Consider the following 23,992-nt stretch of genomic DNA (forward strand, 5'->3'; position numbering starts at 1 on the left):
CCGTGGGCGGACGCGGGAGCCAGCGGGCCAGAGACCCGGAGAGTGCCCCACTGCAGCAGCCACAGTGTGGGGCTCGCTCCTAGCAAGCCAGCACCGGACACCACTCAGTTTGTGTGGCTCCCCTGGAGGCTTCCTCCATCTCTTCCTGCAGGGATGGGGGGACATGCCTTCTCCAGGGTTCCCTGGTCAGAGGGGAGACCCGAGGTCCTGGCCAAGCCTCAGCGAGCCCCCACCCCATAGTCCCTGCTTCCAGGATGGTCTGCCCCTTCCTGGGGTCTGCACTCCCCTCCAGAGCCCCCCAGCAGGGGCTGAGCCCAGGGTCTGCAGGCAACCTGTGTCCCAGGGCAGTTTGGACCACTGACCCCCCACCTGCAGTTCAGCTGAGCTCTCAGACTCACAAAACCACTGACTCCCCAGGCCCTGCCTGGAAGCTGTGGGTGAGGAGGCCCCAGTTGTGGGGTGACACAGAGCCCAGTTCCGGTGTGGCGAGTGCCCTTCTCCGGGGCCAACACAGGTCTGGCAGGGGACAAGGACACACCCGCCCCATCTCCCAACTTGCTCAGCACATGGAGGCCCAGAGCAGCCTGAGGCCCCCACTTGCTCCACAGCCTGCCCTGGAGTCTGCCCCTCCATGCTGGGGCGGGCCCCGACCCCTGCTCCTGTGACAGCGACAGCCTGGCCCCAGCGGCTCTGCTGCAGCCGGAGAACGTCAGGGAGCCTGCCTGGAGACGGCCCTCCCTACGCCCCATCCCTCCACTGACCTGTCCCTCCACTCCCCATGTCTCCCACTCCACCATCTCTCCATGGTCCCGTCTCTCCACGCCCTGTCTCTCCACTTTCCCTTCACCAGCTGGGAGCTGAGGCCACAGACAGGGGACAGGGTTCCGGAGTCTAGGGCATGAGATGTCTGTCCACACCGAGGTGGGCAGGCCAGGACCCCACATCCTCACTGAAGGACAAGAGTGGGCCTGAGGGACAGCAGGTGGGGACAATGCAGATGGTGGGCAGAGCTATGCCCCTCACAGGCCTTGCTGGCCAGTGACCACGTCCCAGGCGTGCGGGGAGGGTGCCCAGTGGCACTCCAGGATCAGAAGGGGTCGGGGTGTTCCCTGTTGGGGTCTGGGATGGGCCCCCAGGAGCTGCCTTGCAGCCTCAGTGGGCCAGGCAAAGCCAGGCCTCCTGCTTCTTCAAGGCTGGAGGACCCGAGGCCAGGGACACTGCTGAGGCCAGAGCCCGGCTCATGGCCCTCCACCGCCCCTAGAGCCACCCGCTCCCCCTCAGGCCGAGACGCTGCGGGCACAGCTGGACGAGGCCCACGAGGCGCTGGCCGCGCTGCGCCGGGAGCTGCAAGGCAGCGAGGAGACCCAGGAGGGCCTGCAAGGGGAGGCTCGGGACGCTCGCAGGGCGCTGGCCGACGCAGCCCGCGAGAAGGACGCGCTGCGGGATTCCAACACTGAGCTGCGGGCCGCCCTCCGCCGGGCTGAGCAGGAGAAGGCCAGGTAGGGCGGCGCCCAGGAGCAGCTCCCGCCAGCCCAGCCTGGTTAGGCCCCAGGGGCAGGGCGGTGGGACACAGGGTATCCTATAGGGCGGGGCCTGACAATGGTGCAGAGGGCCCACCAGGCAGGCCTGCGGTGTCAGCTGCCCACCCAGACAGTCCGCAGTGCAGGCCTGGGATGGGGAGGCTGGGACATCCCGGGCCCGTCTGCATCCTCGAGAAGTTCCGTCCAGTAGGCGAGACAGTCCCTGAGCGGCCAGAAGGAGACGGCCAAGGGCTGGGGAGCGAAGGAGGCCTCCCAGGGGCAGGACGGCCTTCGAGTGCTGCGGCCTTCACGGGGAGCCTCAGAGGGGCAATGGGGAGGGGGCTGAGACCTGGGGAGAGGGGTGGCTGAGACCAGGGAAAGAGGGCTGAGACCCGAGGAGGGGGTGTAACCTGGGGAGGGGGGCTGAGATCCGGGGAGGGGGCTGAGACCCAGGGAGGGGGCTGAGACCCGGGGAGGAGGGCTGAGACCTGGGGAGGGGGTGCTGAGACCTGGGAAGGGGGGGTGCTGAGACCCGGGGAGGGGATGCTGAGACCTGGGGAGGGGGGTGAGACCCGAGGAGGGGGTGTAACCTGGGGAGGGGGGCTGAGACCCAGGGAGGAGTGCTGAGACCCGGGGAGGGGGCTGAGACCCAGGGAGGGCGTGTAACCTGGGGAGGGGGGCTGAGACCCAGGGAGGAGGGCTGAGACCCGGGAAGGGGGTGTAACCTGGGGAGGGGGTCTAAGGCCCGGGGATGGGGGGTGAGAGCCGGGGCAGGGGGTGAGACCTGGGGAGGGGGGAAGCTGAGACCCAGGAAGGGGGGTGCTGAGACCCGGGGAGGGGATGCTGAGACCTGGAGAGGGGGGGTGAGACCCGAGGAGAAGGTGTAACCTGGGGAGGGAGGCTGAGACCCGGGGCGGGGGTGAGACCTGGGGAAGGGGGACTGAGATCAGAGAAGGGGGCTGAGACCTGGGGGGATGAGACCTGGGTGGGGGGAGCTGAGACCTGAGGGGGGTCTGAGACCCAGGGAGGGGGCTGAGACACGGCCATGGCGAGCACCCTGGCCATCCCAGAGTCTGACCCAGACAGCACATGCCCTCGGAGGCTGGGCTTCGGGAGGCTAGGATCACCGGTGGGGAGATGGTGGCCTGCTGGTCTCCAGGATGGTCCCCTGGGGGTACCGGAGGCCCCCGCGCTCCCCAGCCTGAGCCCGCCTGCACCCCTCCTCTCAGCTTCAAGCGCTCCACGGAGGAGAGGGAGAAGAAGGTCCTGGTCCTGGAGGAGGCCTGGGCAGCGGCCCAGAAGCAGGCCGGCGAGCTGCGGGCAGGCCTGCGGGAGGCGGACCGGGCGGCCGTGGACACCCAGCAGCAGCTCCAGGAGCTACGCAGACAGGTGAGGGTGCTGCCCTGGGCCCCCGCCCCAGGAGCAGCCCCATCCCCGCCTCCAGGCCCCCAGGGCACTGTCTCCAGGCTGGGAGCCGCAGCTGCAGTGCGCTGCTCACACCCACGGGGCCCAGGTTGGGCCTGCCAGCAAGACACACGGGCACGCCCCAAACTCCCTGGCTTAAAACAATCTCCCTGACGCCCATGGAGCCTGGGAGCCAGGAATCCAGCCAGGGGTCAGCACAGCTCTGCTCCGCAAGGACCACACTGAGGAGATCCGGCCACACGGGGCAGGGGGACAGACAGTGGGGTTCTCCCAACACACCTTCCCCGCACCCGGTGCCTGAGGCTGGCTGTGGGGGTTCAGCCAGGCGGTGCCCACACCCCCAGGTGGCCTGGGCTACTCCCATCATGCCGCCTCCGATCTCAGGGTGAACAGATGGGCACCACTTCATTCGCCACCCTTGGCTTCTGAGGCTGCGGCCACTGACACAACGACCTTGGTCTCAAGCTCACCCCAGGGGGGTCCTAGAGCCCCCCTCGTGTGGGAGGCCTGCCACGCGCGCGCACACACTTTTTCCAGCTTTCTACAGACACGGCGGTTGGTGAAACGCCTACTGTAGGGCCAGGCACAAGCACACTCCTTGCTCATGTGGCCTGTACACCAGGCATCATTCACATCCCTGGGCTCCTCAGGGTCCCAGCCCCAAGACGGGCGGCACCAGCAGAGGCTGGGGAGTGGCTAAAGCGGTCAGCTGCTAGGGCCTGCTCTCCCAGGGGCGCAGAACAGACCGCAGCGCTGAGTGGGGCATGACTCACCACCCCCCCCCCCGCATTCCGTCGCTGCCTGAGAGGGGGGGCCTCTCCCCAGAACATATGAGCAGGGGCGGGGGTCAGCACAGCTCGCCAACTACCCCAGGCGGCCCCGTCACAGTGGCCCCTCCACGTCCAGGTGATGACACTGGAGGTAGAGAACCAGAGAAAGAGCCGGGAGCTGGTGCGGCTGCAGACCCGGGGCGCCCAGGAGCCGAGCCGGCAGGAGGCCCTGGCGCTGCAGACGCTGGTGGCTGAGGCGGAGGCCGCCCGCGAGGACGCGCAGAGGGAGGTGGGCGCCCAGCACCCGGGGATTCCGTCTGGCTGGAGCGGGACCGTGCGCGGGGGCCTGGGCACCTCCCGAGGGGTGGGGGCGGCTGCATTTATTCCCCATTTGCTCAGGCCCCTCACCCGACTGCAGAGGGGCGCCCTGGGGGCTGGAGCACAGCTCAGGCTGTGGGCAGGGTCTGCGGCAGCAGACAGGGTGTCCGCATCGGGAGGGACAGGGCGGATGCTGCAGAGGCGCGGTTGGGTCAGGGAGGGCCCGTCCGCCCTGGGGCTGCACCACCAAGAGGAAGGAGAGGACGGTGGCCCAGCAGGAGGTCCGTGGGCACAGGTCCTGGTCGGGGGCAGGGGTCTGGGGGGACGGGAGTGAAGTGAGCGGGAGGAGGTGTGGCCTGGCCTCTGGCCTGCGTATGCTGACAGGACGGCATTCCGCTGGTCCCGTTTACCCCTTTGGAAGCCCATGGCGGGGGCTGTGGACTCAGGACGACAGCGGGTGAGCCGTGGCAGACTGGCCTGGGGCTGGCCCCACACAGGCCCCGGAGCGGGCGGCCTTTGGCCATTGCCCTCTCTGGCGAGGGTCGTGTGGCTGCCAGCCAGGCTCTCTGCTGCCTGCCGGGACCTGCTCGATGGTCCTGGGGTGCTCCCCGCCCCTGGGCTCAGGGGTGGGTCCCCGCTGCCAGACATGCATTGGGAGGCAAGTCCAGGGTCCCCCAGCTGTGACACCCCAAGGAGGGGGTGAGGCCGAGATGCCTGGGGAGTCTTGGAGAGTCTGGAGCCTCCACACTCGTCCCACAGGTCCGGAGGCTGCAGCGGATGCTGGCAGAGGTGGAGGCCCGGGCCAAGACCCGGGAGAAGGACCTGGAGCGGCAGCTCTGCGAGAGCCGGGGGTCCGAGTGGGCCCTCTGGGCCGAGCTGCGTGGCGTCACCCAGAAGCTGCAGCAGGCCAACGGCACGGCCGACAGCCTCCAGGTTCACCCGGACGGGGCCTGCCACTGGGCCCATGGCCTCGAACAGGAGCTGGCCCGGGCCGAGGGCACCTGGCGGGAGGCAGAGGGCCAGCGGGGCCAGCTGTGGTCCACGCTCCACCCTGGCATGGGGCTCCACGGACGGAGCCCCGCGGCCTCTCCTGAGCCGGCCGCCTCCCCCACCAGAGGTCAGTGCCCTCCGCGCCCACCCCGTCACCCTCCTGGGGCGCCCCAGCCCCCTCGGGGCTCTCCCCCGATGCCTCGCTCCCCGAGAGTGGGGCCAGCAGCGTGAGGGGGCGGGGCACCTGTGCGTCTGTGTCCGCCCCCACCACGCCCCCAGCACACCCCAGCGTGCCCCCACAGCCCCCCCACTGCGCCCCACCGCACCCCCACCAGGGCCCAGCGGTCCCCTCTGTCCTCAGGCTGAGGGCCGGTCCCGCTCGCCGCTCTGGTGGCCCTCGCCCGGCCCTGGAGACCGCAGGGCAGAGGGGCCCGAGCCTCCATGAGGGACGCCCGGAGGGACCTGACGCAGAAGCTGAGGGATCCCCAGCGGGAGGGGTAAGGGGAGTGGCTAGGACACGCCGGGGAGCCGAGGGGGACAGGGAGGAGCCTCTCACTCGGGCTTCGGGTCTGTCCCCCCTGGCTCTGCTGAGACCCTGGTGGGACCCGGTGGGAGAAACACCACTAAACACTCAAGCCACTGGAAGCCCAGCTTCCCCCTTGTCTGGCTGCCTCTGTGCTCGGCCAGCAGCAGGGCCCATCCTCCGAGGACCCATCCCAGGGGCTGGCCAGGTCACCCCAGAGTGCTCCGGTGACCTGCTCTCTGGGAACCAAACCCCCACCCTGCTGCCCTGAGGACCCCCGTGAGCCCTGCCCCGAGCAGCCCTGAGCTGCCCACCGCCAGCTACCAGCGGGGCACATGGACTGTCCGCCCACCCACGGCCTGCCCCCAACCTCGGTCCCTCCCCAGGACGTCTGGCACTCCCAGACGGGGGTCCTGAGCGCCCGGCGGGGCGAGGCCAAGAGCGAGCCCACCTGGGCCCTCAGCCGCATGGAGCAGCTGCAGAGGGCGCTGGCCGTGGCAGAGAAGGGGAGCTCCAGCCTCTGCCCTGCCCTGGGCACCATGGCGCGGGTCGTCCTGGGAAATGCCAGGCTTGGGCCCCGGGGCCAGCCCTCAGAGCACACACCCACCGAGGGCATTCTGCACTTGGCAGCCGGTGGTCTTTCTCAGGTGTGTTTCTGCATCGCAAGAGAGTCTAGTCCAGAGACCTCCAGAGCCTCCCCGCCACAGTGCCCAGCTCGTCTGCAGTCACGTGGCCCTTCCCCCGCTAGGTCCCTGCCCTGTGTCACCCCCTCAGAGAAAGGGCCGCTGCCCTGCTGGGCACCCCACCTCATTTCTGTACCCCCTCCACACTGGGTCTGCTCAGGAGGCAGACCAGGGCCTGGCACAGTGTCCGAGGGAGAGGCTTCCAGGGGCAAAGCCAGAAGGAGAGAAGGCTGGGTGGGAAAGGGTCACCTCCTCTAGAGACCTTGAGCTTCCAGGCAGGACAAGTAGAGCAGGGGACGATCAGACGGAGGCCTCTCCACCAGCTGGCTGTCGGCCACCTAGACCCACGGGGCCTCGGTCTCCTGGGCCGTGCAGGTACCCCCCGAACCTGGGAGCCAGGCGAGTGGTCCCGCCTGCCCCCGAGGCTGGCACCAGGTGGAGGGCAAGCTGAGCAGTGCACAGGCCCCGCGGGCTCTGCAGGAGGAGGCGCTCCCGAGGCTGCAGGCAGGGCGCCCAGCACATGTGGCGGGCCACGAGAGGTGGAGGCTGCCGGTGGGGAACACCCACACCCCAGGGCAGTGGGGGGACGGGGAGGCCAAGAGGGCTGCTGAGGAAGGAGAGGTTTCAGCTGCCCGTGGTCAGAGGCCGCTGAGCTGGCTGAAGCAGATGGCTCCCAGGTACACTGGGCCCCGAGGAGCTGACTCCTCAGGGTTGACCCGGGCAGAGCATCTTTGAGGTAGTCCAGCCCTTACTTTACAGACTGGGGAAACTGAGTCCTGAGCAGGGAGCAACTTGGCCCCCACGGCACAGCGAGCAAGGGGCAGGGGCAGGACAGACCACACCCGCCCAGATCTGTGCTTTCAGGGCAGGGAGGGGTGACACCGGGCCAGCCTAGGCGCTCTCCGAGTGTGCGGGGTCAGGGGCCAGGTTTACCCGCCGTGGGACCAGGTCCTGGCTGGGAGCTCGTGAGGTGCCCAGGCACTGGGGGAGGGGCTGAGAGAGCAGGGGAAGGGCCCAGGCTGTGTTCCGTCTCACATACATGTTCACGTGTGTCTGCTCCATGCACACTTAGAAGCAATTTCCTGTTTGCAGGTTACAGTTTTCAAAATGTCTCTATTAAATTAACCTCACAAATGCACCTTTCACATACTGCGTCGCCATTCTGTCTCCTGAGTTTATCAGAGCTAAGAATCACGTGTTGACTTTTCCCACTACAGTTACCGGGAGGCGGTGTCTCCTCTTATTTCTCACAGTCTTTAATTTCTGGTTTCTGTGACGCGCTCTGTCTAACGTGACCTGCAAGCTCCTGTGCCCTGTCCCGCGCTACTTGCCTTGAATCTACCCTGCTCAGTGCTGGCAGTGCCGCCCCACCCCACCACCCCGACCCTGGACTCTGCACTTGACTCTGTGTGTATTTGGCCATCACTTCGTCAGCCTCCCTTCAGTTCAGCTCAGTTGCTCAGTCGTGTCTGACTCTTTGCCACCCTGTGGACTGCAGCACGCCAGGCCTCCCTGTCCATCACCAACTCCCGGAGTTCACTGAGACTCATGTCCGTTGAATCTGTGATGCCATCCAGCGATCTCATCCTCTGTTGTCCCCTTCTCCTCCTGCCCCCAATCCCTCCCAGCATCAGGGTCTTTTCCAAAGAGTCAACTCTTCGCATGAAGTGGCCAAAGTACTGGAGTTTCAGCTTCAGCATCAGTCCTTCCAATGAACACTCAGGACTGATTTCCTTTAGGATGGACTGGTTTGATCTCCTTGCAGTCCAAGGGACTCTCAAGAGTCTTCTCCAACACCACAGTTCAAAAGCATCGGTTCTTCAGCACTCAGCTTTCCTTATAGTCCAACTCTCACACCCATACATGACCACTGGAAAAACCATAGCTTTGACTAGATGGACCTTTGTTGGCAAAGTAATGTCTCTGCTTTTTAATATGCTCTTTAGCTTGGTCATAGCTTTTCTTCCAAGGAACAAGTGTCTTTTAATTTCATGGCTGCAGTCACCATCTGCAGTGATTTTGGAGCCCCCCAAAATAAAGTTTCTCGCTGTTTCCATTGTTTCCCATCTATTTGCCATGAACTGATGGGACCAGATGCCACAATCTTCGTTTTTTGAATATTGAATTTCAAGGCAAGTTTTTCACTCTCCCCTTTCACTTTCGTCAAGAGGCTCTTTAGTTCTTCCTCAATTTCTGCCATTAAGTGTTGTGTCATCTGCATATCTGAGGTGATTGATGTTTATCCGGGCAACCTTGATTCCAGCGTGTGCTTCTTCCAGCCCAGCGTTTCTCATGATGCACTCTGCATAGAAGTTAAACAAGCAGGGTGACAGTGTACAGCCCTGATGTGCTTCTTCCCCGATTTGGAACCCGTCTGTTGTTCATGTCCAGTTCTGACTGTTGCTTCTCCGCCTGCAGTTTCTCGGGAGGCAGGTCAGGTGTTCCCATGTTCCCACCCCTTGAAGAAATTAAAGCTGTGTGCTGACTGCACTCTGCTTTCCTTCCATCGCTGACAGGACGCTCACTGCTGTAACACCCCCTTTCTGTCCTTTTGCTGGGGGGCCGTATGTGTGTGTTTCCCCGCTCCCCTTCCCTCCAGCGTCTGCACTTGGCATCACAGCTCCTCCCCTTCCTGGTCGCCTCTGGGGCAGGGTGGCACTGTAACTGAAGCACTTTCCCTGCTGTTCAGAGTTAAGCGTGAAGAGAATGTGCGCATCTCCTGAGCTCAGGGACCCTTTGGCTGGACCCCGGGTGCACACCTGTGCCTCTGGGCTTAGAGAGCCTGCTCTGCTCTGGGCGGTTCCCACTGAAACCTCGCTGCAGCCAGCCCTCCATTCTGGGCCCGGCCCTCCTTGCTGACCTTGAACTTCACCTTCCTGTCACGGCTCCCACCAAGCTTGGGGACTCAGGGTCTGAGACAGCTCAGCCGCCCTGGCTGCTCTCCCTGCCTCCCCACAGCCCTGGGCAAGCCCTCATGTTTTCACTGAGGATGGTTCACTCTCTGGCTCCAGCTCTGGACTCACCTTCTTGAGAAAGTCAGTCACCATTTTCTGACAAGATTTGCATTTCTCACTTTTCAATTCAAGACCCTCAGATCAAACTCTGGGAACTGGCTGCTCTCCTGAACCATAGTTGACAGCAACCTACTTGCTAGTTCTTTTTCCTTCTTTCAAGAAAGGGGTCTGGTCTTGTTCCAAGCTGGGGTACAGAGGAACCCATCAGGAACTTCAAGTGTCTCTGCCCAGAAATTTCAGGCTCAAAGGAAAGGCAGAGAGCCAGATTCCAAGGGGATCCATGGAGGCCGTGGGGAGACACGAGACCGCCATGCGGAGGTGTGGGGGAGCCACGGGGAGAGGCAGGAAGATATAGGGCCCATGGGGAAGGGAGAGAGTCATGGGGAGATGTGCAGAGATGTGTGGAGACATGAGGAGATGTGTGGAGATGTGTGGAGATGTGAGGAGATGTGGGGAGATATGAGGAGATATGGGGAGATGTGTGGAGTTGTGAGGAGGTGTGGGGAGCCATGGGGAGAGGCAGGGAGATATAGGGGCCATGGGGAGGGGAGAGAGTCGTGGGGAGATGTGGGGACATGTGTGGAGACGTGTGGAGACATGAGGAGACGTGTGGAGACATGTGGAGACGTGAGGAGACGTGTGGAGACGTGTGGAGACGTGAGGAGACGTGAGGAGACGTGTGGAGACGTGAGGAGACGTGTGGAGACGTGAGGAGACGTGAGGAGACGTGTGGAGACGTGTGGAGACGTGAGGAGACGTGAGGAGACGTGTGCAGATATGGGGAGATGTGTGGATACGGGGAGATGTGAGGAGATGTGAGGAGATGTGGGGAGATGTGAGGAGATGTGTGGAGATGTGGGGACATGTGAGGAGATGTGAGGAGATGTGAGGAGATGTGTGGAGATGTGGGGACATGTGAGGAGATGTGTGGAGATGTGTGGATACGGGGAGATGTGAGGAGATGTGAGGAGACTTGAGGAGACGTGAGGAGACGTGTGGAGACGTGAGGAGACGTGTGGAGACATGGGGAGACGTGAGGAGATGTGAGGAGATGTGGGGAGATGTGTGGAGATGTGTGGAGATGTGAGGAGATGATGTGGGGAGACGTGAGGAGACGTGTGGAGATGTGAGGAGACGTGTGGAGATGTGAGGAGATGTGAGGAGACTTGAGGAGATGTGTGCAGATATGGGGAGATGTGTGGATACGGGGAGATGTGAGGAGATGTGTGGAGATGTGAGGAGATGTGAGGAGATGTGGGGAGATGTGGGGAGATGTGAGGAGACATGTGGAGACGTGAGGAGACGTGAGGAGACGTGGGGAGACGTGAGGAGATGTGTGGAGATGTGAGGAGATGTGAGGAGACGTGAGGAGATGTGTGCAGATATGGGGAGATGCGTGGATACGGGGAGATGTGAGGAGATGTGAGGAGACGTGAGGAGACGTGAGGAGACGTGAGGAGATGTGTGGAGACGTGGGGAGACGTGAGGAGATGTGTGGAGATGTGAGGAGATGTGAGGAGACATGAGGAGATGTGTGCAGATATGGGGAGATGTGTGGATACGGGGAGATGTGAGGAGATGTGAGGAGATGTGGGGAGATGTGAGATGTGTGGAGACGTGTGGAGACGTGTGGAGACGTGTGGAGACATGAGGAGACGTGAGGAGATGTGAGGAGATGTGAGGAGACGTGAGGAGATGTGTGCAGATATGGGGAGATGTGAGGAGATGTGTGGAGATGTGAGGAGATGTGAGGAGATGTGAGGAAATGTGAGAAGACATGGGGAGATGTGTGCCGATATGGGGAGATGTGTGGATACGGGGAGATGTGAGGAGATGTGGGGAGATGTGTGGAGATGTGAGGAGATGATGTGTGGAGACGTGAGGAGACGTGTGGAGATGTGAGGAGATGTGAGGAGACGCGAGGAGATGTGGGGAGATGTGTGGATATGTGTGGAGATGTGTGGAGATGTGAGGAGATGTGGGGAGATGTGAGGAGACGCGAGGAGATGTGTGCAGATATGGGGAGATATGTGGATACGGGGAGATGTGAGGAGATGTGGGGAGATGTGTGGATATGTGTGGAGATGTGAGGAGATGTGAGGAGATGTGGGGAGATGTGGGGAGATGTGAGGAGACGTGCGGAGACGTGAGGAGACGTGAGGAGACGTGGGGAGATGTGGGGAGACGTGAGGAGACGTGAGGAGATGTGGGGAGATGTGGGGAGATGTGGGGAGACGTGGGGAGACGTGTGGAGACGTGAGGAGACGTGTGGAGACATGAGGAGACGTGACGAGATGTGAGGAGACGTGTGGAGATGTGACGAAATGTGAGGAGATGTGGGGAGATGTGGGGAGATGTGGGGAGATGCGTGGAGATATGAGGAGATGTGAGGAGATATGGGGAGATGTGTGGAGTTGTGAGGAGGTGTGGGGAGCCATGGGGAGAGGCGGGGAGATATAGGGGCCATGGGGAGGGGAGAGAGTCGTGGGGAGATGTGGGGACATGTGTGGAGATGTGCGGAGATATGAGGAGATGTGGGGGAGTGGCACCAGAGACGTTGCTGAGTCCCCCAGAACTTTTCTGTTCCAGGAATACAAAAAGTGAGGCCTGACCTCTGAGCACAGCTGGGGCCCTTCCTGGTGACTCAACCCCATGACCTTGGTCCCTGGAGGCCAACCCCCACCCCCTGCACCTCTTTCAGCCTGACTTCTGAGGTCCCTACATGGGTTTCCACATGGGGGGTCCTACATGGGGGTCCTACATGGGCCCCCCTCGGGTGCTGACAGCATCTTTGGGGTATTGTTTACATCTCTCTGCCCACATTCATTTTTCTGTTTGGCCAAGTGTTTAGCAGAGCGTGTGTGCTAAAATCTATCCAAATTATGTCCAATTTTTCTAAGAATCCTGGCAATTATCAATTCTCCTATTTTTAGGCCAGTTGGCTTCCTCTGCTCTCCATCGTTCGGGAACCCTCATAGTCCCTGTCTCCAGCTCTGAGGAAAGTTTCCCAGTTTCTGTGACCCACTGGCCGTTTCGGTGGGCGCCGGGGAGGGGTTTCAGGCGCCCCTAAGTCAGCAGAGGCCCCCGGCGCCCAACTCCCAGGGAACCTGAGCTGCAGGGTTTCCCTGGGCACTCAGTACTCACGGCCACACACCCCGCTGCGCACAGCGCGTCCAGGCCAGGTGGCCAGGCTGCCAGCATGAGCTAGAGCGAGGCCTGCCGTTTACAACATCTTTCACTTTCACGGACTGGATTTTTCCCCTGTTTCACATAAGCCAATGTGTTTGTCAAGAGAAAGTTAATTAAAAACATATTTTTCTAATTAAATGGTAGGCTGTGCTATGCAAACAGTAAGATTCTTGTTTGAGAACAAACCACCCCCCGCTCTTTGCCGTTTCCAGGGCTACCCTGGGAATTCAATAGATCAACAACGCAGACCCGAGCCCTGAGGTTAGGACACGCGCGAACACAGGCCCCCAGGGGGCCCGTAGGCCGCTGGTGGCCCAGCCAGCGGGAGGCACGGTGGGGGTCCTGGCACCCGCCCACTGGGAGAGGCCGCCCGAGGCTGTCCTCGGCCCAGAGCCAGGTCACGGCCTCAATGGCTCAGAGGGCTAACTGCGGCCTCCTGGCACCCAGGCATGCCACGTCCACCAGCTTGCCACACGCCCTCCACACCCTCCGCTCTTCCACAGAGAGCTCGCCTCCAGGGCCTGAATCAGGCTTCCATCCAGGTTCTAGAAGCAACGCGGGGAGCGGCTCGGCCTCCCAGGCCGGAGGCGCTGGCCCACGCTATGGCTGGAGTGGATTCCTAGCATTTGATCAGGAATGTCTGTGTTCCTTTAGGGTGCCATACTTCCCCAAGTTCTTTAATGTGTTACATGTATTCTATTTTCATAAAATGAATTGATGAGCTTCCCATCTCTTTCTATCACCTGCAAGAGTCTAAATAGCCTCAGAGCTAAGCTTTCTTGAAAGGTCGTGTTGAGCTCGCCTGCAAGCTCCCTGCCATGCCTGTCTTCTCAGATAACCATCTGAATTCCCTCTCCCAACTTTTCCCCCACTGGTCTGTTTCCGTTTTCCATCTCTTCTGGGGTCAGTTTTTGACATTTGGAAATCACTCATCTCATGGTTTTAATGCAGCACCAGGGAGCCACTCGCATATTTAACCATTATTTACACGTGTTGTTGCCGCTGTTCATTCACTAAGTCGTGTCCGACTCTTTGCGAACCCATAGGCTGCACCGCGGCAGGCCTCCTGTCCATCACCATCTCCTGGAGCTTGCTCACACCATGTCCGTCGCGTTGGTGATGCCATCCAACCATCTCATCCTCTGTCGCCCCCTTCTCCTCCCACCTTCAATCTTTCCCAGCATCAGGGTCTTTTCCAATGAGTCAGCTCTTCGCATCAGGTGGCCAGAGCACTGGAGCTTTAACTTCAGCATCAGTCTTTCCAATGAACACTCAGAGTCGATCTCCTTTAGGATGGACTGGTAGTTATGTTAAGAGATTTCTGTTTCTCTTTAACTTGCCAACAGTTCATCTGTTTTATTGGCCTTTTCAAAGAATTAACTTTTATCTCTTTTCTCCTTTTTGTCTAGTTCATTCGTTTCCATTTTTATCCCTAATAACGTCCTTTTTGTTGCTGTAACATTTCTGATCTCTCTGATTATATAAGTGATGTCTTTATGTTTAGGCTTATTCTTCCAATAGTGAATTTTTCAATATTAGCACACTTTCCTTCATCATGCTTTTCAATATGAATTCTTCCCCCCTCCCTTTCTTTTAACCAGTTTTCTAGGAGTTTCTGTCTTTATGTCTTCTTTCATTCAAAGGTCATTTATTAATGGAAGGATAATCAAAGCTTGTGTCTCTTTCTGTCACTTGTCTTACTGGGAGCCAGCGGCTCTGGGCGGTCAGAGCTTTCGGCCGGCTTGCAGGTGGCCCTTTGCTCGCGCGCCTGCCCTCTTGCAGGCGGCCCTTTGCCCCTCTTGCAGGTGTCCCTTTGCACGTGCACCTGCCGTCTTGGTTGTTGATTTTGGTTGTTGTTTCTTGGTTCAGTTTCTCTACTTGTTTGTGGTACATCTGGAGGGAAACTGGACAAGTCGATAGCAGTTTACAGAGAAGAGGAGTTTGAGATTTTCCAAGGGATTTTGAAAGAGAATAAGAAAACTGACTGTAACAGTTGTGCGGTGAAAGTGGCAGAGGTTGGCGTGAGGGCGGGCGAAGAGGTGAGCAGGGCAGAGTCCGGAAGCTTCCAGCTGCCAGGAACCCACCACAGAGCAGGCCTCCTGTCGGGGCCGCTGAGGCCCACTGTGTAAACAGAAGGGCTCTGCCCCTTACACATGAGCACTTCCCAGTGACGGTTCTGTCCCAGGACTGGCCAGAGGGCTCCGGGCTCCCAGAGGGCAGGACCAGGCGCAAAGGGCCGCCTGCAAGAGGAGCAAAGGGCCACCTGCAAGAGGGTACCTGCCGCCCATGCCCACCCACACCGGCCGCTGGCCAACCAATGAACAGACTGGTCCAAGTCACCAGTGGATGAGAAGGTTGAGGCCCTAAGTCCAAGAGCTCAGAGGGACGTGCTGGGCTCTGCTCCTGTGCAACAGGCCGGGTGATGAGCGGCACCCCTGCCTGCAGCACTGGTGCCTGAGGCATTTCCGCCTCTGTGACCCCCACATTCCGGCAGCCCTCATGCGAGGGGGGGTCCCCACAGTTCTCCCATCCTTCTCTTGGTCCTGACAGGAACCCCATGAGATCTCATCACGCCCGTTCACAGAAGGGAAACCCAGGCTGAGCGCTGGTCCAAGGGTACACAAGGAGCCCCAGCCCCTTCCTCAAACCCAGGAGCTGCCGGAGCAGACCGTCAAGCCTGGGCAGGAGGGCTGGGCGGCATGCCACCTGCAGCTGCACCCCACTCTGAGCACTGTGGGCTGGTGACGCTGGCTCGGCCAGCCCCCACCTGTCTCAGGATCAGGGCTCAGAACCAAAGGCACCCAAGGAGGAGACCGACCCAGTGGGGCACAGGGTGATGTTCATGAAGGGCGGCCACGCCGTTCCTGCTGCGATCATTCCAGTTACAGAGTCCCGTACGAGCCGCATCAGCACAGGAGTAGCGCGATGCTCCACAGGAGCGCCTGGGCCTCCTTAAAAGCCTGTGAAATGGTTAAGCCATATTTGAGGGAAACTTCTGGTTTTCCACTGGAAAATGTATACAAACAGAAAACTGTCATTTCCAAAATTACAAAGAAGGCTGAAACTTCAATTTTAGGTGCAAGCGTTGCACTCCTTCCTTTAAAGTCCTGAATAGTCAGAACCCCAAACACCAATGCAGGGTCACTCTGCCTGCCCCTTCCTCACCCAGCCTGGGACAGGACCCCAGTCACGGCCCTGCCTCCCCTGAGCCCGTCCTCCTCCTGCATCCAGTGAAAACTGGCCGGGAAAGGCTGTGACGGCCCCTTAGGCATCCCGCTCCTTGTGAGCCACACGTGTGCTGCCTGAGCCTGTAGCCCGAGGGCTGAGCCTGATGGGCCACCGGGGTCCCTGCCTTCAGGTCCCCTCTCTGGCTCTGTGCCCCGCACAACCCACACCCCTCCCCTCACTGCTGTCCCGTCTCCCCTCCCCCAGCCAGGCTTCTGGAAGGGATGCCCGCCTCCTGTCCCCAGACCTCAGCACCCCAACCCCGCCGCCTCACACACAGAGACCACCAGCACCCTGGTCCCGTCCAGAGGGTCCTTTGGGGCCTGATTCTCCGGCCTCTGGAGCATCCCGCACAAGGGCCCCCCGTCCCTCCCGAGCTGCGCCAGCTCGCCGAGCCTCCCGGGGCTGTGTCTCCTCTTCCCTCTGCTCGAAAGTCCATTTGCTGCCCTCTCCCAGCCCGAGCCGCCGCGGGCTCCCTGAGGACAATCTCGGGGACCCCAGTTCGCCTCCCTCGCCCCCTCACCTCTGCTTTCCCACTCAGCCGCCCACAATAGGACAACATGCATTCCCAGAGGCCCGGGCCCACTGTGCCGGCTCCAGCCGCAGACACAGGGCGCCTTCGCCTCTCACCGAGGCTCTGAGCGGGGCAGGGGGCCGGCAGGCTCGTGGCCCTGGGCTGTCAGGCTAGGAAGGCAGTGGGCAGCAACAGGCTCGGGCTGAGGAGGAAGCCCCAGCGTCCCGGGAGCACTGCAGCCAGCCCAGAGGAAGCAGGCCACACGTGGTGGGCATGGGGCCGAGCCCCACAGGCCATGCGAGCTTCTGAGGACTATCAGGGTCTTTATTCCAAGGGCCAGGAGCGAGGCAGGGACGACAGGCTTGTCTTCCGAGGCCGCTCTGACCACAGTGGGGAGGTGCCTTTGCCCACACCAGGCCAACAAGCCCTGCTTCTAAAACTGTGAGGGGTGCCCACTGTACTCGACCGTTCTTGCTTCTTTACACGCCCGCCCTGCACGTGATCCAGGCAGACGCCCGGCGCTGCGTCCTCTGGAGCATACCTGGGCTGTGCCCCCAGGACCGCCTGAGTCTGCCTCCCCCAGAGCTGCCAGACGCTGCGGCTGGGCCTGGATGGGAGCTGGGGGCGCAGCCAGGGCCCCGGCGGCGGGGCGGGCCTCTGGAGCTGCTGGCCCGCCTGGAGCGCAAGGGCCGCAAGCCTGAGGGCACTCGGGAGCCCCTGCGGCAGGGGGTGGGCCCCGGGGGGCACGGTCCTGCCTTCCTTCGGAATTAGTCCCTCGGTGTGTAACGGGACATCCAGGGAGACGCTAGGGGCTGGCGTCAGGCATCCAGCCCCCAGCGGGGGAAACCCAGGCGGGAGGGGCGGGAGGGGAGTCGGGGGCCTGAGGTTGGCTGCTCCACTGCGGGTGCCCCGACGAGGACAGCGGGTGGACAGTGGACATGCGCCTCCAGGGAGGGTCATGAGCCGGGCCAGGAGCCCAGCCTCAGGCCGGAGCGCCTGGTCCACGAGCCGCCCGCGCTCCGTCCAGGCGCTGGGCCCGGCAGCAGGGAGCGCGCGCCGCACTGCGCGGAGAGGCGCGTCCTGCGGGAGGGGCGCGTCCTGCGGGAGGGGCGCGTCCTGCGGGAGGGGCGCGTCCTGCGGGAGGGGCGCGTCCTGCGGGAGGGGCGCGTCCTGCGGGAGGGGCGGCCGCGCTGCTCCCCGGATGGCCCGCCTGCAGGGGGAGCTCGCGGTGCACCGGGCGAGGCCGCGGGACTCGGGATGGACGGGGTGGTCTCTGCAGAGGTGGGGGTGGGGAGACAGGGAATGAGGCGTGCAGGGGCTGGGTCAGGGGAGGCACGGGCTTGGAGGGGCTTCTCTGTCTCAACCTGCGAGTGGGGGCTCCGCCTGACCTGGGCCTGTCCCCCTGCCGCCAAGCTCAGCATCAGCCTAGGGGTGGCAGGCCCCCCGTGGACCTACCTGCCCCTCCGCAGTGTGACCCCAGCCCTACCTTTGCTGTCCCCGGGGAAGCTCCCAGTCATGGCAATCACCTCCCATCCCACGTGGTTCCTGCGGCGTGAGCCAGTGCTGCCTGGAGCTGTGTGGCCCTAGCACGCGGCCACCCACCCCTGGAACCCGAGTCCCCTGGAGGGTGTGTCCTGCCGCCCTGGTGCCCGGAAGTGTGGGCACAGAGGACCAGGTCTGCGCTGGCCCTGGGCAGAGAAGGGAGGGTTTGTCCGTCATGAAGGTCCAGGTGATGGTGCCCAGCAAGGGCCTCTCAGACAGGGGCACAGGGTCCAGTGTTACACGGCTTAACCCCTGGACTTTGCGGGGGCCGGTGGATTCCTGAGCTTGTCAGGGGTCGCTTGCCCCGTGGGGTCCTGCACAGACTAGTTCCACGGTGGGGTGGGGCTTGTCTGGGTATCCTGGGCCAAGGGCAGAAGGACCCAGGCACACAGAGGCCAGGCTTGGCCGTATCAGCACGTAGTCATGGCTGCTGGGATGAGTGAAAAGCTGACCGTGCCCGGGGCTCTCGGACTTGGAAGGACAAAGATGGGGTGGGGGCCCTGTGAATAGGAACACGGAATGAGGAGGGCTGGCTCAGGTCGAGAGGAGAGGCAGAGGCCACCGCCACAGCAGGGCAGGATAGGGTGCCCGTGAGCAGAACCGGGGCAGCGGGGTCCCCGCAGGGGCTGATGACTGCCTGTGCCACCGCTGGTGATGACGAGGAGGGTGGGCTCCGGAGCAGACTGACCCTCAAGCCCCAAGGCAGGACAGCGAGGCCCCACCGGCAGGGCACCACCTGGGGCACGCTGTCCAGCTGAGGTGGGCTCAGGGACAAGAGGGCATTCCGGAGGGAAGTGGCTGGCTCAGTGGGGTGGCAGTGGGAGGCAAGGACCCTGGGGACAGAATTGGGGTTGGGACGGAGGCTCAGGGGCCAGCAGATCAGGATGGTCACTGAAAGCCAGCAGCCAGCCTGTCCACACAAGGCCTCTTGCCCTCCTGAGAGGAGGGTTGGCCGGCTGGGCCCGGTCAGCAGGACCCTGTGCTGAGCTGGGGAAGTCGAGGGCTCCGTGGCCACTCAGGGTGGGGGGCCTGGGGGGGCCGGGGGGCCCAGATGGCACTGCCTCGGGCAGCAGCCCTGGAGCCCAGGGGGAGGGGAGGAGCAGCTAATGAGTTCCAGGAGGTCAGCTGTGAGGGGCCCGAAGCCCATAAACCCTTTACTGGTGTCTCAGGAGGGGAAACCCGGATGCAGCCGTTTATTTATTTTGGATTTCACTTTTCTCTCCTCTTTTTAACATGCGCATCCAGGAGTGTAACTGGATTTTTAAAGAAACAGGACTTCCTTTTGCAGTGGAGGGGGGCTCTTGCCTTCCCTCAGTCCTGAAGAAGAAAGGACCCTTTGCTGCTGTGGTATGGCCCCTGGCCCTCTGCCCTCCAGACCCGCCTGCCTCGTCCCAGGGCCCCCAGAGGCCAGGCCCATCCAGAGGGCAGGGGGGCAGGTCTAGGGGGCTCAGAAGCAGGGACCGGCCAGGTGGCCCCTGACCACTGCCCCACCCGGCCCAGAGCTGGCGTAGTGGAGATGGGTCTTGGTCGGGGCCCAGGTTCCCGTCCTGCCCCGGTGACTGACAGCCAGGCCAGGTCCGCCCTGTGTGTCAGCTGCTTCCTCCAAAGGGACCATCCCCATGGGGGCAAGAGGAGCCCCTAAACCTTCCCCCAAAGACCATGTGTTCCTTCAGTGGCCAGTGGCCGAGCATCTACCCCAGCTCTCCCATGCCCTTTGCAGGGCATGGCGGCCATGGGGCCAGGAAGGTCTGTGCCCAAGCAGGGCAGTCCCCAGGCAGGCAGAATGTGGGCACAGAGGGCTCAGGGGCTGGGGGGTCTAGGTGGGTGTGGGTCCCGGAAGCTGGGTCTGTCCAATGAGCATGAGCTCACACATGGGACAGACAGGCTGGACCTCTCTGGTGCAGAACAGTGCAGAGACAAAGCCGCGGGCAGCGAGGGGTCCACCAGGGAGACCCCTCAGGTCTCAGGGATCCATGGCCCTGCGGGCGCTGGGGGAACAGTCAAGCACCTGTAAGCCAATGCATGGGCCAGAAGAGGGGCGGCGTGGGAGGCGCAGGCTCAGGTGGGCCTGCAGGTGCTGGGGGTGCTCCGTGTGTGCGGGGGTGCCTGCCATTCCCCCACGGGCAGCCCCTCTGTCACCAGACAGGGGATCGGCAAGTAGGGGAGGGGCAAGCCTCAGCTCGTGATGCCTGTGGGACCCCCAGTCCAGCCAAGTGGAGAGGAGGACACCATTAAAACAGACGCAAGGCTCATTTTGGAGGCCTGTGGGCAGGATTCCAGCCCAGACAAGGCCCAGAGGTCGAATGTGTGTACAAAACCCCGAGCCCACCTGCCGGTCCAGGAGGGGGCCACCTGGACACCCTGGGCCTCTGCGCAGCCCAGCCCGGGGTGGGCAGTGATGCGCCTGGGGTTTCCCCCAGGTCCAGACGGCGGAGCTGGAGCAGGCCCACACCCAGCGGCTCCAGGAGCTGCTCGCCCGGCACCAGCGACTCCAGGCTGCCGAGACCGAGTGCCTGCACGGGGCCCGACCACAGGCTGCACAGGCACCGGTGTCCCGAGAGAGGGCCCAGCAGCGGCAGGCGAAGGTGCGGGAGGGGCAGGTGGGCTGGCAGGGGTGCACAGGGAGGGGGTCCTGTGCCTGCCTGGCCTCAGCCTGAGCTCCTCCAGGCCACCCCAGGGCCCCTACGTGTCCTCCCGTCACCCCACAGTCACTGAGGGGCAGAGGCAAGTCACCACCCTCTCCATGCCGCCATTGTCCCCCATCAAGAGGGGTGGGGACAGTCCCGCAGTCAGAGGTCGCTGGGTGTGAAGTGTCCAGACGCGCCTGGCACACTGCACCGTGGTGGCTCCAGAGTCGGGGACAGGTCAGCAGTGTGGGGGGTGACGGGGTGGGCACAAAGCAGAACAGCGCTTTGAGCATGTAACTCTCCCCCCTCAGATGCACGCACACACACATGCATGCACATACATGCACACACGCACTCTGCCCCCTCACATGCACGCACATACATGCACACATGCATGCACGTGTGTGCACATGCATACACGCACACACATGTGTGCACACTCATGCCTGTGTGTGCACATGCACGCAAACACACACATGCTGGTCAGGGCTGCCCCGTGTGCTCTGAGCGCTCAGACACCAGGGAGCCGGTTGGTCAAAACCCCCATTTCCTGGACGAGGAACCTGAGGCCGGGACACGTAGTGAAGCCGGCTCCCCCTGAGCAGTGTCCCTCCAGGCCGCATGGGCTCGGTTCACCCGCCAAGGAGCTCTTTGTCCTCATCGTGGCTGAGCGGAAGGGGTCCAACCAGTGGGGTGGGTGGTCGCCTCGGTGCCTAGGACGTGGTGGTGGTGACCTTGCACACAGGTAGGACCAAACAGCCCGTTGCTGCTGGTGCGTCTGCCCGTCTGCCTGGAGCTTCTCCGCAGGCACACCCCCCTCGGGAGCCGGGGACTGAGGCCTCCCAGTCCTTCCGGTCATGGTGCTCAGCCATGGGGCCCGCCCGCCCTCCTGAACTCCTGCCCGTCCCCAGGTGGCCAGCCGGAGGCAGCCGCTGGACCAGGACGTGCAGTGGCGGCAAGCCTTCCTCCACCAGGCCTTCCGGGCCAAGAAGTGAAGGCGGCTCCCGAGCCCAGGTGGCCAGGCCGCCCCAGCCCCGACCAGCAGGCAGCAGAACCGCCGCTCAGCAGGGACTCGAGCTCAAGGGGCGCCCTGGAGTCAGCGGCGCCCTCTGACCCTTGACCGCCAAGCTGCCCCGGCCCTCAGGACCCCGGGCTCTGGCAGGCGAGGACCGAGCTCTGGGCCCTGCTCTGTGAGGCGCCCCTCAACCCCCGGCTGCACGGGGCCTCCCTGCGGCCCGCGTCCGACCTGGCACCAGGCGGGCGTGCTGACCGGGCCAGGTCCCGGCAGGCCGACTTCCGCACTGCGGGCTGCATTCCGTGCCCTCAGCTCTGTAAACACAGGGAAACACGTGGAGAACATTTCCACCAACTGGAGCCAAAAACATAATGTCCTGCAAGGCCCAGCCGCCACCTCCCCACGCCCCGAGGCGGCCCGACTCCGTCTCCAGGAACTGCGGGGCCGTCACGGTGGCAGGTGGCTGGAAGTGACTCAGAGTCCGGTCCCCGTGACTCACTGGCTGCGAGAGGCCCTGGGGTGTAGACGTTAGAGCTGTTAGAGGACCACCCGATTTCTCAGCCCATAAGCGCTGGGAATTGCTGCAGGAATCCAGCCCATAAGCGCTCGGAGATTCCTGCAGGAATCCAGCCCTGGCTGCCACAGAGACCAAGGCAGCCATCTCAGGCCGGGCAGTTCACCTGTCAGCGTTTTTCCCTCTTTTCCCATGAACACGGGTCAGGGCGATCTGGTTCCGCTCCAAACGGCCTCTGGTTTCGTCAGTGACGTGTTGACAACATCTGTGGGCTCCAGCCAGCCCAGGACATTCCTCGAGCACAGGTGCCAGCTGCAGCCCACCGGGCTCCTGGGGGGTGAGAGGGCTGAAGCTGGCAGAGCTCCCCACCCCCGTCATGTGAGCTGCGGCCCAAGCGTGACAGCAGCCACCTGTCTGCTGCAACATGGACCCAGCCTGTACCCCAGGCTGTCCTGCCAGAGCCCCTCCTGGATGGAGCTTAGTCATGGGGTGACCGTATGTCGTAGGCTGTGCAAAGCGGTGTCTAGAGAGAGGTGGCCAAACACTCTGCATTCTGCCTGTCAAGCCTGTCCAATTACTGGCGGCTGTGTTGAGAAGGATTCTGAAGTTCGACCCAGGCTCAGAGCGGAAGAGTGTTCAGTTCAGTTCAGTCACTCAGTCGTGTCCCACTCTTTGCAACCCCATGGACTGCAGCACGCCAGGCTTCCCTGTCCATCACCAACTCCCAGAGTGCGGTGGAGAGTGTGGTGACCCATTAGCATTGATGCTCCGGGCAAAGGAGGCGTTGGTGGTGGTAGACGCCAGACAGTCACCCACTGCAGCGGCCGGTTAGAGAGCAAAGAGCAACCCAGAGACACCGCCCCCCAGGCCACCACTGGAGAGCATCGCACAGATGGGAGGGGAAGGCCGTGAGACAGCGTGTGACTCTCAGGACCTCTTCCCTCCCTCCCCGGCCTGGCGGCCCAGGGACCCGGCAGTCCGCTCCCTGTGGAGGAGGGACCCCGAGGGCGGCGGGTGGAGAGCACGGAGACAAGCGCAGCCGGAGATGAGTTGGCGTTGACGCTCTCCTCTCTGCGGGCCTGGCCTCTCCGGGTCGCATGTCTGGACCGAAGCTCCCAGCGCAGAGGAGGTGCTCAGTGGGTGCCCACAGATGAAAGAGGAACAGAGCCAGATGCAGGAGGGGTCGGAGAGACCTCCCAGCACTGACCTGCTAGCCACCTGCGCTGGGACCAACGTTCTCCTGGTGATTCCCGGACCCTCCTTGCCTGGCTGCTCCCGGGAGACCTTTCATGCCTGGGACCCTCTAGGATTTGTCATATTTCAGTGAAAGTTCAACCAGTGGAGGAGACACTATTTTTACTTGTTCAATATAAAGTTGTATGTTTAGGTTAAAGGATTTTTCTAATGGAAGTAAACTGTTTTCTTAAACATCTCCAGTGCTGAGTGCGTAGCTTCTGTGTGAAAGTCTGATGGTCACCGTGCCCTGTGCAGATGGCCATGGGCCCGGGACCCAGGCCCCCCTCCGCTCCATGCACCAGCTGCCCCAGCCAGCCTCTCAGTGTCGTGACCACACCCGGCGGGCTCCCCAGGAGTGGGACCCCACCTGCCCTCCAGGCTCTGTGACCTGCTGACCTCATTCTTGGAGCAGGAAAGGGTCTCCCTGGGGTGTCACCCGTGTGGAAGCCCCATGGCTCTGGGGAGAAGGAGAGAGAGTTGGGGATGCAGCCAGCCAGCTGCTGCCACTAACAGCCCTGCTGGAGCCCCTGCCCCCACCCTGCAGGGACCGGCCTGCCTGGCCAGCTTCCAGCGGGGGAACACGCCCCACCTTGGCTGGCACGGGGTCCTGGGGTGTCCCAAGTCCAGCTTGGGGCTCCCCATCTAAACTGCACACACACTCAGGCCCTAAATTAAAGTGTCACAGGCCTATTGGGGAGGCTCAGGTTTCCCCGTCGCAAAACATGAGCCTGCTTGATAAAACGATTTTGGTTTTGATAAATGTGGACTTTCTGTGGCAAAGACAAAGGCACCCTTGAGTCCAGAGGGGAACCTGAAACAGCACATTGCTAAAAAGTATTTCCTGATAATATTTTTAGCACCTGGAAAAAAGAATTTTTTTTTTCTCT

At 62.4% G+C, this 23,992-nt stretch overlaps 1 protein-coding gene across 1 annotated transcript in view; it reads left to right on the forward strand.

Moving 5' to 3' along the window:
• Window positions 1-21,887, forward strand: part of CROCC2 (ciliary rootlet coiled-coil, rootletin family member 2) — a 74,363-nt gene extending 52,476 nt beyond the window's left edge. Inside the window, 14 exon segments of the mRNA XM_068962064.1 lie at window positions 1,282-1,499; window positions 2,750-2,909; window positions 3,852-4,004; window positions 4,793-5,150; window positions 5,391-5,520; window positions 5,744-5,754; window positions 5,853-6,056; window positions 6,625-6,632; window positions 6,665-6,906; window positions 16,588-16,900; window positions 17,126-17,452; window positions 20,134-20,313; window positions 21,252-21,331; window positions 21,668-21,887. Coding sequence (XP_068818165.1) covers window positions 1,282-1,499; window positions 2,750-2,909; window positions 3,852-4,004; window positions 4,793-5,150; window positions 5,391-5,520; window positions 5,744-5,754; window positions 5,853-6,056; window positions 6,625-6,632; window positions 6,665-6,906; window positions 16,588-16,900; window positions 17,126-17,452; window positions 20,134-20,313; window positions 21,252-21,331; window positions 21,668-21,887 — 2,604 coding nt within the window.
• The last annotated feature ends 2,105 nt before the right edge of the window (window positions 21,888-23,992 follow it).

This window comes from Capricornis sumatraensis, chromosome 2 (assembly GCF_032405125.1).
Source record: "Capricornis sumatraensis isolate serow.1 chromosome 2, serow.2, whole genome shotgun sequence".
NCBI classification, from domain to species: domain Eukaryota; kingdom Metazoa; phylum Chordata; class Mammalia; order Artiodactyla; family Bovidae; genus Capricornis; species Capricornis sumatraensis.